The sequence below is a fragment of the Mastigoproctus giganteus genome, chromosome 13 (genome assembly GCF_048544385.1).
Source record: "Mastigoproctus giganteus isolate SK-2022 chromosome 13, ASM4854438v1, whole genome shotgun sequence".
NCBI classification, from domain to species: Eukaryota; Metazoa; Arthropoda; class Arachnida; order Uropygi; family Thelyphonidae; genus Mastigoproctus; species Mastigoproctus giganteus.
This window is the reverse complement of record NC_143587.1, coordinates 147,644,690-147,659,503: the sequence shown is the minus strand read 5'-3', so window position 1 is coordinate 147,659,503 and position 14,814 is coordinate 147,644,690. Positions and strand designations below refer to the sequence as shown.

General features: G+C 36.4%; 1 protein-coding gene across 1 annotated transcript in view; it reads right to left on the bottom strand.

Moving 5' to 3' along the window:
- Positions 1 to 14,814, bottom strand: part of LOC150076513 (muscle calcium channel subunit alpha-1-like) — a 1,171,392-nt gene that overhangs the window by 947,613 nt on the left and 208,965 nt on the right. Inside the window, exon 8 of the mRNA XM_090387375.1 lies at positions 14,088 to 14,135. Coding sequence (XP_090243501.1) covers positions 14,088 to 14,135 — 48 coding nt within the window. The remainder of the gene's footprint in view (positions 1 to 14,087; positions 14,136 to 14,814) is intronic.

The window sequence follows — 14,814 nt, the reverse complement described above, 5'->3', positions numbered from 1 at the left end:
GTAGCAGCTGTTTTAATGCAGCAAGATATAAGGTCTTACATGTGGAGAAAAGCAATCCTGTGTTAGTAGGGCCTGATTGAAATTTATAAGTCTCTGAGAGGGGTTAGTAAAATGAATGAAGGCAAAATTTTTCACTATCATAAAAGATACCAGAACTAGGGGCCATAAATTCAAATTACAAGGAAAGAGGTTTACACTAAATTGTAGGAAGTTTTCTTTTAGCCAGAAAATTGTTGATTACTGGAACAATTTGCCTCCACAGGTAATTGCAGCTGACAAGCTGAAGAAATTTACCTATGTGAGTAGGAAAATGCCTTATCCTATATGGCTAATAGTAATACAAAGCCAACTCAGTGTCTCACACACACCCATACACACACAATCTTCTCTAAGACATAAGTAAGATTCAAATATAAGTATGATTTGAAGTGATTTATTTTTGATATATCATCTAAAGTTTATTGGAGTCTATGACAAAATTCACAAAATTTGCAATATTCTCAAAAACCATCTAAAACTATGGTTGCTATACCAAATTTCACATTTATAGAAACCTTAATACCACTGAAGCAAAATACAATTAAATTCCTGAACAAATTATCCTTGGTAAACTGTTTTCCATAACATACATCATGTATATAACTACAGCTTTTGTTGTTTTCAATTCAAGTCCTAACAAATGAAAACTGGTTCATCACTATTTTCAGATTTTTGTATATTCATTTATAATATTATTGAGAAGTTTTAGTTCTACACTCTGAGATGTGCTGAATAATTCTAACAATCATAAATTGGGAATGCAAATGGATGTATGCCAATGCCCACACCTTTTATTCTTTGAAGTTTTAAATTTGCATCCATGTCTAACATTTGTCTATTCCTTTTAACCAAACTCTACGGTGCATTGAACCATTTTATGGTTCTTTTGGTTTAGATTACATATTAATTTCAAACTGTTCCTCTTTTACTTTGCTCTATAATACAAAGAGCTTTCAAAAAATAAAGCACTTATTCTTAAAAAATGCCTTTTTGAATGCTTTCACATTTTCATTTCATCCAGCATTATTTTTTTATCCATTATTTTGAGAGAATGGAGGTTTTTTTTTTCCCCCAAACAACGATACCTTTTCCCATACAGATTAAAGTTTTCTATTTTTGATATTTAGGTATCTATTGTTCTTGGATAGTTTTTGATACTTTTTTTTTTCGTTATACATTTGTATTGACTTTAAGGATGAAACTAGAGTGACTTCAAGACTGCTATATACACATACTAAACTATATACTAAAAGAGGCTTTGTAACTGAGTGGTCCAGTACTATTGCAAGGGTGCAAAAGTGCATGCATTTTGAGATAAAGCATTTCACTATGACCTTAATGCAGTGACACTGGTCACTGCATAAAACAAATAATAAGTTTTATATATATTTTTTAAATTTAACAACCTCTTATCGTTAGCAGCTTAATCTGAATTCACAAGTTGATGAAACTGAAATAAGTTTACAACGAATAATGAGTACATTTTTTAACCATTTTTAGTATATTTTTACAATTTTTTAAAAATTATTCCTATACAATTTTACTCTAATGTTAGAAAATCATGTCAAAAAAAAAAAAAGAAGAAATTAATATTTAAACATATTTATGTACAAAGTTTTCATTTTCACAAAACTTCAAAATTTCTCAAAAGCATCACAGAATTATCTCCATCACAGGAAATTGAACTGCAAGGAACCCAAATAACATTCAAAGAGCCCAATGATCCAACTCACTCATTTAACAGCATTTCTCTAGCACATACAGTCTTCATTTAGTTAACAGCCTTAATATCAAGTTTAAAGCTTTAACAACACTTTGTATAACCTCAAGATCCTCTCAGAAGGCTGTAATGTTATTTAAATTATTAATATACATATGACTATTTTTACGACAATATGCTCATCTGTTTCATCTAGGTTTACAATCCATGTTTAATTTTACATAACCTGTCCAGTTCTAATAGCTAATTATGAATTGGTTGAAAGCATATTTTTGTTTATCCTTTACAGTATTAACAAGATCATCTAAGAATGTATGCTTATATACTAGATCATCAAAACAATAAATAAATAAATAATCACTTACTCCTCCCTTTTAATAATTTGTCCAAACACTCTTTAAACATATTAAAGCTTCCTACCTCCATGGTATCAAGAGCAAGTTTGTTTATCCCAACAATCAATTACACTCTGCAAAAGACAAATATCTGTGTGCCTATTCAGCAATCATCTTTTTTCATTTTAAATTATATTCGTGTGGGGGGGGGTACTGATAAAAAAAAAAGTACAAACAGTACCATCAGAATTTACTTTACATTTTCAAACCTCTAACCCTTTGAAGTCGGATGTTTGAAGCCAGAGCAACATTATAAAATTCCACTTCCAGTCCATTCAGCACACCCATCAGCATTTCCAATCACAGAATTTGTTTTCTAGTTATCATACTACCATCCATTTACAATTCATATAAACAATCTGAAAAGCAAAATCCATTTTTATTAATGTTTATATTCAATTATTAAGTGCATGTGGCATTTTTTTTTTGTTTTTTTTGTATCTCTTTCAGTTGGATGTTGTGGTGCCAAAAACAATAGCACTTCAAATTATTAAATTTGTTTTTCCACAGTACAGCAATCTATTTATACTTCATATCACCAATCTGAAAAACTAAATATGCATTTATATCCAATTGTTAACAGCAAGCAATGGGGATTTTTTTTTTTTTTTTTTTGTCTTGAAGTCCAAATGTCTCAAATGGGGCAACTGTTGGTGTTTCTGATTATGAATTTTTTTCCCCCAGTGTAGTGCCATTTATTTATACCTCATATAATCAATCGGATGAAAACTAAATCAATGTTCATATTGGATAGTTAACAGCAGGTGGTGTTTTGTTTTGTTTTTTTTCCTATCCCCACATCCAGTGTGGAAACTGGTGCAACTGTTGGTGTTTCAGTTTTCCTGCTGTACTACCATCCACTTATACTTCATATAAATGATCTGAAAAAAATAAGTGGATGTTCATTGATGTTTATATTAAATTGTTAACAGCAGGTAGCATTGTTTTTCACAAAGAAAGACTTCACTGTTTTTCTTTGTGAAGTCACAAAGTAACTTATACTCTGTATAAAAGTAAAGTATTTACACATGCCATCAAGTAAAGGTTTTTCTGATTGTGAAATTGTTAGATATTGCTGAATAAACTGGGGTCGGGTGGAGAAACTCTTAAAAATAACATAGTTTCTGACTGTTCCATATGGCATGATTGGGTTTAGGTTTCATTAAATGAACTAAAGGAGATTAGCATTAGCAAAGGCACACGATGCAAGAAAGCAAGCTTATACAGCATCAGCCAAAAAAAAAAAAAAAAAAAAAAACCCGTTATTTCACCCATCCACTCGCTCCAAAAGTTTGTCAAGTTCTGCCTTGAATCTATTTAAGCTATCAACTATAAAATGACAGATGGAAGTTTGTTCCAGCAATCAACCACCCGCTGGCTAAAGGCAAACTTCCACCCACTACAACCGTCTTTCCTCAATTTGAATTTATGCCCTCTCAGGTGATTATTCTGAGCAAGAGGAAGAATCTCATCAGCATTGAGCATGCTCAAACTATTCAAGGCTTTATACACCTCAATCAGATCACCTCACAGGTGCCTAGTCTCCAGACACTATAATTTGAAAAATTTAAGCCTTTCTTCATAAGAGCAACCCTTTGTTCCCTTCACTAATCTTGTTGCCCTTCTCTGCACTCAATCCAACAGCTCTACATGCTTCTTCAAATGAGGCCTCCAGACCTGTATACAGTACTCAATGTGTGGTCTGAACATTGCATTATACAAGGGGATAATCACCTTATCCCTGATAGAAAAATTCCTGTATACCTTTGACAAGACATCATGAGCTACTCTTGCAGACCATCTACACTGCTCAAAAAACTTCATATCTGCCTGCACAATTACCCCCAGGTCCTTTTCATTCTCTTCCACTGTCAGTGTGGTACCACAGTGTTGATACATTACTCTGGGATTATTGCTTCCCATATGTAGTACTTTACATTTGTCAATGTTAAACTTCATTTGCCACCTCTCAGCCCAAATGCTCAACTTTTCTAGACCCTGCTAACCTTCGTACTGTCTGCAAACTTGGACATTAAGCCTGATATACCATCATCAATATCATTTATAAATACAGAAAACAACAGTGTACCCAACACTGAACCCTGAGGGACTCCACTAATAACATTAGTCCACGAAGAGCAGTGTCCATTGATTACCACTCTTTGTCTTCTCCCACTCAACCATCACTTTATCCATAGCAGCAATTGGCCTCCAATGCCACATTGCTCCAATGTGTGCAGCAGTCTTCCATATGCAACAGCATCAAAGGCTTTTCTAAGATCCAAATATATGATATTCGACTGTTGGCAGTCGAGGTGAGCGGACATGCTTCATCAGGGCTCCTCTGTTAAGTGGATTGGATTAGTGCTTTTAAATATTTGATTTATTTAGATATTGTTGGATTATTTTGTTATAGGTTTTCCTGTAACAGTTTGATTTTAATAATATTATAGATATAATTTTTTTAAAGTTAATTTTCATTGATATTTGGCTAATTTTGTAATGGTAGTTATGTGCTTTAAACACATCACAGGGTATCATGACTCACATGGAAATAGCCGATGGCGATTTACGGATGAGTCATGATTTAATCTGTTGTGGACCCTGTGGAATGTTTTCCAAGGTCAACCTGGTGACTAATCATAGCTCACCTGGGGATTCTTTTCTTTGTGATTGATGTAAGGAGTGCACCAATCTTAAATTACAATTTGGTGCACTGATGGAACAATTTAAGTCCCTGAAAAAATGGGTACTTACCCTCGAGAATAATGCACCTGGGAGCTCGTCAGGGACACAAGACTCCAGCAATCTACCAAGTGATGCATACCCAATTCGGGCCTCAAACCAGAAAAACCAAGTGCAAACCACTCTGGTTAAAAAGGCCATTGTTTTATTATGAGACTCCATTGTCAGGGAAACGGGGAATATTTTTTGTAATAAGGATAAGTGGAGTAGAACCAGGGTATGTCTGCCGGGAGCAACTATTAATGATGTAGTAGTAGTAGTAGTAGTGGCACATGATGCAAGAAAGCAAGTGTAGGAGCTTATGCAGCATCGGCCAAAAAAAAAAAAAAAAAAAAAAAAAAAATCACACCATTCCCTCCAAATGCCTGTCCAGTTCCTCCTTAAATTTATTTAACCTATCAACTTCCACAACGACAGATGGAAGTTTGTTCCAGCAATTAACCACCCGCTGGCTAAAGGCAAATTTCCGCACATCTATTCTACATCTGTCCTTTCTTAATTTGAACTTATGTCCCCGTAGGTTCGTAATCTGAACAAGTGGAAGGATCCCATCAGAATTCAGCGTGCTCAACCCATTCAAGGCCTTATAGACCTCAGTCAGATCACCGCGCAGGTGCCTAGTCTCCAGCCACTGCAATTTGCAGAACTTAAGCCTCTCTTGGTAAGAGAATCCCTTCATTCCCCTCACCAATCGTGTTGCTCTTCTCTGTACACGCTCAAGTAAATCTACATCCTTCCTAAAATGAGGCCTCCAGACCTGTACGCAGTACTCAAGGCGTGGCCTGACCATTGCCTTATACAGAGGGACAATCACCTCCTTTTCCCTGCTAGCAAAATTCCTATATATCATTGACAAAACCCCATGACCTGCCCTGGCAGCCTGTCTGCATTGCTCAGAAAACTTCATATCTGACTGCACAATTACTCCCAGGTCTTTTTCATTTTCTACCACCTTAAGTGTAGTACCACACAGTTGGTACGTTTCTCTGGGGTTACTTCTACCCATATGCAGTACTTTGCATTTGTCAAGGTTGAACTTCAGTTGCCACTTCTTAGCCCATCTGCCCAAATTATCTAGATCCTGTTGCAGTAGCACACTGCCATTACTGTCATTAACAGCCCTGCCAACCTTTGTGTCATCTGCAAACTTCGACATTAAGCCTGATATACCTTCATCAATATCATTGATAAATATACAAAACAACAGTGGACCCAACACTGAACCCTGTGGGACTCCACTAATAACATTAGTCCATGAAGAGCAGCACCCATTGATTACCACCCTCTGTCTTCTCCCACTTAACCATCCTTTTATCCATTGTAGCAACTTACCCTTAATACCATTCTGCTCCAATTTGTACAGTAGTCTTTCATGCGCAACAGTGTCAAAAGCTTTCCTGAAATCCAAGTATATGATATCAAAATTATTTTTTGCATCCAGTTCCTTTGTGACCACATCATAATAACCAATCAAATTTGTCAGACAAAACTTTCCCTTAACAAACCCATGCTGTGTTTGAATTATTGCTGCAGTCTTGTCTAGATGATCCTGCAATGCATCTTTAACCAGTGACTCCATTATTTTACCCGGAACAGAAGTTAAACTAACTGGTCTGTAATTAGTCGACAACTTCACCAACAGATTGTCACATTTTAAGGGGGGGTAAAGAGAATATTATTATTCATGTGGGGACAAATGACATTAAACGTACACGATCTGACGATTTGTTGGAAAAATACAGGACCATGCTGAGGAAATGCCGCGAGCTAGGCCACAATGTCTATGTGTCTGCAATTCTGCCCAGACACAATAGGAGGGATTATATGTTAAAAGCCTTGTGGATTAACTCAAGACTTGAAGGAATCTGCAAGGCTTTGGGGGGAAGGGGGAAATTTCTATCAGTATGGCCCACACTTGTAGGTAGAAGGAATTCGTTTTGTAGAGACGGGATACACTTAAACAAAGGTGGTGAAAAAGTTTTTGCCAGTATTATTGAGGATACCTTAAAGGTTCAGGGAAATAGGTAGTTAGCGGGTGATGTGGGTAATACTGATATGTGTTTATCTGATAATATTGGTCAAAGTAACTCTTGCACCTACCTCAAGAGTTCTTATCTGTTACCCCAACTGGACATATTATCTAGATGTTCAGGGGGCAGAAACGTTTCAAGTGAGCGGGTAGCTAATGTCAGGGAAGAGAGCCTAAAAAATTAAGGGTTGTGTTAGGGTTGTTAAATATACAAGAACAGTAAGTCTTAATTGTTTATATAGTAATGTTAGAAGTGTCGTCAATAAAATGAGTGAATTCGAACTGCTGGTTAAAACAAGTAATGCGGACATAATAGAGCTTACGTAGACGTGGTGCCACATGGAAATTGGGGATGATGAGTTTCAGTACGGCTTGTATAATGTATTTAGGAAGGACAGAGTAGATAGAAGGGGTGGTGGGATAATGCTTCTTATCAGAAGCAGCCTGAGTGCGATGATAGCTTTCCCGGATTCAGACGTTTCACATGCTAGTATAGAATCTGTATGGTGTGAGATAGTTGGAAACAAAGGTATAATGCGAGTAGGAGTAATCTATGGACCAGATGATTGTGAAGATTATGATGAAAGCCTCTACATGCAAATGGAATGGGCAAGTAAGCGTCAATGTCTTATTATGGGTGATTTAAATTTGCCTCTAATTGATTGGAGTAAATGGGAAGGAAACTCGACATGAGTAAAAAAATTTTTAAATCAACTAGATGACTGTTATTTGTATCAACATGTCAGGGAAAGTATTAGAGAAAAGAATATCCTAGACCTCATCATCACACATGAATCAGATGACATAACAGGGCTGACAGTAGAGGAACCAGTAGCAGGAAGTGATCACGGAGTTCTACGGCGGATGATGATGAGAGAAATAGCAGCAGTAAAAGGCAAAGGAATGGGTTTTAATTTCAGAAAAGGAAATTACAATGCCTTAAGGTACTACATGGCCTCTATTAACTGGGTAGATATTGCGCAGAGAATGAACACATTTGAACTGTGGTATGCTTTTAAAACATTAATCACAGATGCCTTGAATGCATATTTACCATTAAAAAAATACTCCACGAGGAGGGTTCCAAGTTGGATGAATAGTGAAGTTGCCACATTACGCATTGAGCAGAAAAAGGTGGCATGGAAAGGTTACAGAGCAATAAAAAGTACTGAAGCCTATAACAGCTACAAGATGATCTGTAATAGAGCCACAGAAAAGGTTCAACAGGCAAAGGCAGTTTATGAGAAATCACTAGCAAACAGAGCAAAGAGGGGGGAAAAGGAATTCTTCACATATATAAATGCCAAGAAGAGCGGGACAAACCAGATCGGACCTTTATGTAAGGGAAAGGGGATAGTATTAAATACACCAGCTGCTGTCGCAGATGAACTCAACAGTTATTTTGCATCGATATTTACAAATGAAAAACCTTTTGTGGCAATGGGAAACACAATTTGAAAAATATGTAATTTGAAAAGTTGAAAAATATGTAATTAATGATATTGAAATTTCGCAAGATTATTTAATGAAAAAACTTTCGAGCCTACAGGCCAGTAAGGCTCCTGGAGTTGATGGAATATACCCTATAATCTTAAGGGAGGTGGCAAGTGAGTGCATTGAACCATTAAGGCTAATTATGAGAGCATCGGTAGACTCTAGGGAGATTCCTTTGGATTGGAAAAATGCCATTGTATCTCCCATACATAAGAGTGACTCTAAGAGTGAAGTGGGAAATTATCGACCTGTCAGTCTGACTTCAGTGGTAGGGAAAATCATGGAGGCAATGATCAAGGGTGGAATTCAGGATCATTTGGATCGAATTGAAATTCTGAAGGATACTCAGCATGGTTTTGTAATGGGAAAATCATGTTTAATAAATCTGGTTCGCTATTTTGAAAGGATCACTCACAAGCTGGATTTAGGGAATAATTTCAACATTGTTTATTTAGATTTCAGCAAAGCTTTTGTCTCAGTCCCACATGAGCGGTTGCTTTATAAGCTGGAACAGGTTGGAATCACAGGGAAAATCCTTAAATGGATAGCAGGATGGCTTCAGGGCAGAAGGCAGAGGGTTGTGATAAATGGCTATTCTTCAGGTTGGGTTGATGTGAGAAGTGGGGTTCCCCAAGGATCAGTATTAGGACCACTGTTGTTTTTAATTTTCATAAACAACATCGATGAAGGGATAGAGGGCATGATGTCTAAATTTGCAGATGGCGTTAAAATTGGTAGAGTAGTTAATGATTACTGTCAAGCTGAGCTTCTTCAGAGAGACCTAGATAGACTTCAGGAATGGTCAGAAAAATGGCAGCTATGCTTTAATCCAACAAAGGTATTACACATGGGAGACAGTAATCCCAAAATAACTTATTCACTTGGTGGAGTTCAACTAAACCCAGTACTGGAGGAAAGGGACTTGGGTGTTATGATACGGTCAGACATAAAATTCTCTGAGCATTGTAAACAGGTTGCAAGGAAGGCCATGGTGTCCTATCGATGATCTATCGAACTTTTGCAAGTAGAGATAGGGACATGATAATCCCATTATATAAGGTTTTTGTTAGACCACACTTGGAATACTGTGTTCAAGTATGGAGACTGCACCTAAAGAAAGACATCGAGCTTATTGAAAGGGTGCAAAGATGGGAACTCGTCTGGTGAGATCGGCAAAAGGGCATCCTTATGAAGAAAGACTTCGAATATGTGGGTTACAGAGTTTGAAAACTAGACATCTTAGAGGAGATTTGATTGAGGTGTTCTGAGAAGCATTAGTAAAATGAATGAGGACAAAATTTTCAAGATTATAAATGATGCTAGAACCAGGGGACATAAATTCAAGTTACAGGGGGAAATGTTTAGATTGGACTGCAGGAAGTTTTATTTTAGCCAGCGAGTTATAAATTACTGGAATAAGTTGCCTATATGGGTGGTAGAGGCTGACAGTCTGGGGAAATTCAAAGGTCATCTGGATAGTACCTTCGGGTCAGGGAAGCACACAGGATGATAGGTTTAATTTCTTTTTCTTTTATTAATTATTATTATTTATTTATTAATTTTATTTTATTTATTTTTTTTATCATTGTTTTATTCGGATTTTTTTTTTTTTTTTTTTTAGCTGGTGCAGCATAAGATATAGGCTTTCTTGCACCATTCGGCCATTACTAATACTAATATCAAAGTTATTCTTTGCATTCAGTTCCTTTGTGACTACATCATAGTATCCAATCAAATTAGTCAGACAAGACTTCCCCTTAACAAACCCATGCTGTGTCCACGCTATAACTGAAGTCTTGTCTAGATGATCCTTCGATGCTTCTTTAAGCAGCGCCTCCCTTAATTTCCCTGGAACAGAAACTAAACTAACAGGTTTGTAATTACCTGTGTCTCCCTTTGATCGTCCTTTGTGGATTGGGGTCACATTTGCACATCTCCAGTCCATGGGTACCTCCCCAGAGTCCAGGGAAGCTCTCATAATTATGGCTAAGGATTTGCTTACTTCCTTTGCCACCGCCTTTAATATAACTGGATAGATTCCATCCACCCCAGGTGCCTTTCTTGTGTTTATCTTCAACAATTTCTCCTCCACTTTACTCTCAGTTATTACAAGATTATCTAACTTACTGCCAGAGTTGAATACATCTCTGGCATTCCCCTCCCTGAATAAATCCTCATGTGTGAATGTTGATGCAAAATATTCATTTAGTTTGTTAGCTACCTGAGCAGGATCATCAACAGTTTAACCATCGATATCAAGTGGACCAATCTGATTCATCCCCTTCCTTCTAGAGTTTACATAAGTAAAGAACTCTGCATCCTTTGCCAAAGATTTTTGGAGTTATTACCAATGTGGCACTAAATGAAAAAACTGATATAAAGAAATATTGGTCTGAAGAATGGTGACAGAACTAAATTTTTTCAAAGTATATTTAGGAGGAGGAGATTTCTGTAGATATTTTGGATATTGTATCTCTGCCGACCCAAAAGGACAAACAAGGAATTCAAATTAGGGGCTCTAAAGTAAAAAACACTGTCAAGTATCAGGATGGAAGGCTTTGTGAATATTTTCTTCCAGGAAGATATACTGCATTAGCACTTTTAAACTGTTTTATATATTAGCTCATGTAAACTCAAAAATAAATAACTTTGATCATCACATTTCAACTAGTTATTTCTTTTTCATAGAGCTTACTGCATGGGGAAGACAGTGAAAATAATGCCGGAATGCAATGGTTAAGCATTTTAATTAGGTCACCGCACATATGCCCAATTTCAGATGCTCTAATTTATAGAGCTTTAGCTTTAATCTTTCTTGTTAAGAAATACTCTTTTGCATCCCCAACTAATCCTGTTGTTCTTCTCTGCACCCTTTTCAACAGCCTTTCTATAGCTAAGTTAATAGCTAATGAAATAATAACCTCTTTATCCTAGTAAATTTCTTCTTTGTCATTGAGTGCTTTGATACATGTCACTAGCTGTGATTACCTGAATGAAACATCCAACATCAATAAATTAGTTACAAGTTTCTAATGATCCTGTCACTGCTACCTAAGCCTCTCACACAGCCCCAATTTTAAAACACATCTGACAATACATCTGATTGAGGTGTATAAAGCCTTGAATGGTTTGAGCATGCTCAATGTGGATGGGATTCTTCCTCTTGCTCAGAATAATTGCCTGAGAGGGCATAAATTCAAATTGAGCAAAGTCTGTTGTAGTTTAGATGTATGTAAGTTTGCCTTTAGCCAGCAGGCAGTTGATTGTTGGAACAAACTTCCATCTGTCCTTGTAGAAGTTGATAGCTTAAATAGATTCAAGGCAGAACTTGACAAACATTTGGAGCGAGTGGATGGGTGAAATAAGGGTTTTTTTTTTTTTTTTTGGCTGATGCTATATAAGCTTGCTTTCTTGCATCATGTGCCTTTGCTAATGCTAATGCTTCTAAAACAACACAATGCAGTAGAGCTTCGACTTATGATGACATCGACATCTGATATTCTCAGGAACCGATATACCAATTATATGATCTTTTATTTTAAGTGCCGATGATATTTGCAGATACCGATGGCTTTCCGATATAGCTGGAATGATACGTGGGTGGAAATTTTTAGATGCGTGCCACAGGGAACATCACTTGTATGATTGTTCTTAACCAAATAGCATCTTTGTTATTGTTAAACAATGTTATCGTTCAATGTGTGGTGCATGGAACATTACTTGTACGTTTGTTTCAGATCTAAGACGAACTGAAACTTCAAGCTCCATCAACCAGTGGCAGTGCTGTGCACTTTAAAGACTTTAAAGCCAGCAGCTTCAAAAAAAAAAAAAAAAAAGGGGCGAATATCAAAAGTGTTGAAAGGCATGGGGAAGCATCCAATGCTGATAATAAAGCATCTGAGAACCTTTAAAATGGAATTCCAAGAGTTAGTTGATCAGGAGGGTTATCTTCTCCAGCAGCTTTTTAACATTTACGAAATTGTAACAATCGTAATCATAAATTTAATATTTTCGAAATCCCAGGAACACACACATCAACTAAGGATGGGACTAGTTTACCCTGGCATAAGCCTATGAAAGATAGGCTCACTCTTTTGTTCTGTGCCTCTTGATATTTAAGCTGAAGCCTTTGCTTATGTATCACTCTAATATCCTCATAGTATTTAAAAAACAAAAGTCGACAAATGCATGCTGGGAGTGTTTTAGCGCAGTAACAAGAAGGCCTGGGTTACACGATATGTCTTCAATGAATGGGAGCTTGAAGTTTTCTGTCCTTCAGTGAAAAGTTACCTTGAGAAAAATAAGCTTCTTGTGAAGGCATTGCTCCTGCTGGATAATGCACCAGGCCATGATCCCAACCTTGTTCAATCTCTTCAGGTACAATTTGACTTTGTTCAAGTCAAACGTTTGCCACCCAACACCACTGCTCTTCTTCAGCCAAACCACCAAGTGATTGCAAACTTCAAGAAAATCTACACCACAAAAATGTTTGCAAGTTGCTTTGCAGCGGCCTCTGGTGAAATGCTCTCACCCTCAAAGATTTTTGTAGGTTGAAGTTCAACATGCTGGACTGTGTGAGGCTGATTGTAAGTTCTTGGAATGGTGTTTCCACCAGATACTTAAATTCAGTCTGGAAAAAGATCTGGCCTTTAATTATTCATAACACTGATGGATTTGAAGATGGTGCTTTGACAAATGATATTGTCCCTTGCCAAATCAATGGGTCTGGAGGTTGGCGAAGAGGATGTGGAGGATCCTACTGACACTCATGAGTGTGAGCTAACAACAGAGGATCTACAAGAGTTGGAGAAAATTACAAAAAGTGACACTGGACTTCAGGAAGCTACAAAAAAGTTGTCAAAATCAGTCCACTTGGACAGTTTCTTTGCCCAGTAGCAACAAAACATGCACAACACTTGATATAGTCCCACCACCACACTATGCCACCATTGATTTCATCAGCTCTGCACTTCAAGTCTGTTTTTAATGTAAAAATGAAGTATAACATGCAAGAAATACCTATTTTATGTGTTGTTGGGGAATTAATTACAGGAAATCAATGTATTATTGATTAACTCAGGACCGACAATATTTTCAACATACAATGGGTTTTGTGGAACGAATTACCATCGGATGTTGGGGCCCCACTGTACTATCAAATTATGTGTCACCATGGAAGAATTCCTTACTTGTGTTATATCTCAAGTTCTCTAGAAATTCTTCAATTAGCTATCAACTAGTTATCACAGCTTACAAAAAACCTAAGAATGCTGTAGGAATAGTGCAGGCTATTTATCACACTATTCCTACAGTATTCTTGGGTATTTTTAGAAATTATAAAAAAGCCTAAATATCCTAGGGGAAATAAAACCAGGTAATCCTCATCGCAAAAAAAGTTATTCTCATCCCAAATTAAAGTATCACTCAATTTCTGCCAACAACAGAAACCAAGTACAAGCCTTTTCAATATCATATGTGAAAGCAGAAGTGCTATCTATTGCATTACCCTTTAAGGGTAGGTAACAAAGTGATTTTTCAGCCACTACATTTGAAGTGATTGCACATTTTTTATTATTATCTTTTTTCAACCAAGATGACAAATAAAATCATTCAAAAGTGGCTAAAGTAAAATCATAAAGTAAATTAATATATGAAAGATACATACCTAATCTAGGATTTTCACTTGCTTCTTTGTCATCTGGTTCAATATCTTCTATAATGATTAAAGAAACAAAAAATTAAGTTCCAGTAATCATTGGTTTATAGAAATGTGTACAAGTGAGGTTCAGAAAGTTATGATAATAACTGCATTGCACTAACCTGTAAATTAATGTGATATTTCACTATCCTCTTTGAGATATTCTCCTTCTTAATTACATACTTTTGTGAATGCAGCTCCTTTAATTAGCGAGTCTTTCTGTGGAATAAAGTGCATGGAATCTGTTGCACAAGATTTAATCTATTGGAATTGGAAAATCTGCATTCCTTGAGATTATTCACAGATGAAGAGATTTGAAAAATTTTAACACCTTCATCCAGAAAATGCTTTTAAATTGGAATAAGCAGTGAACAAAAGCCATTCTATCTCAGACATCCCTATTAATAATCCAGAAAACTCTAGAACTACTATATATGTATATAATAATATAGAATATGAGTACGGGGTAAAGTATAATCTAAAGAACCAGCTGTCGAACCCATAGTAAAAATGCACGTAAGTACTTGTAAAGAAAATATTATGAAATAAGTTAAGTGAAAGTACTTATTGTTCCAATTATGATGATTTTGATGTTTTGTTCAGGAGCCACCCACCAAAACCAAGGGAAATGCAATGACTAAGTAAGGTATCTGTTTCGAACACTAGATATACTCAGTAAATAGTAAATTATAGA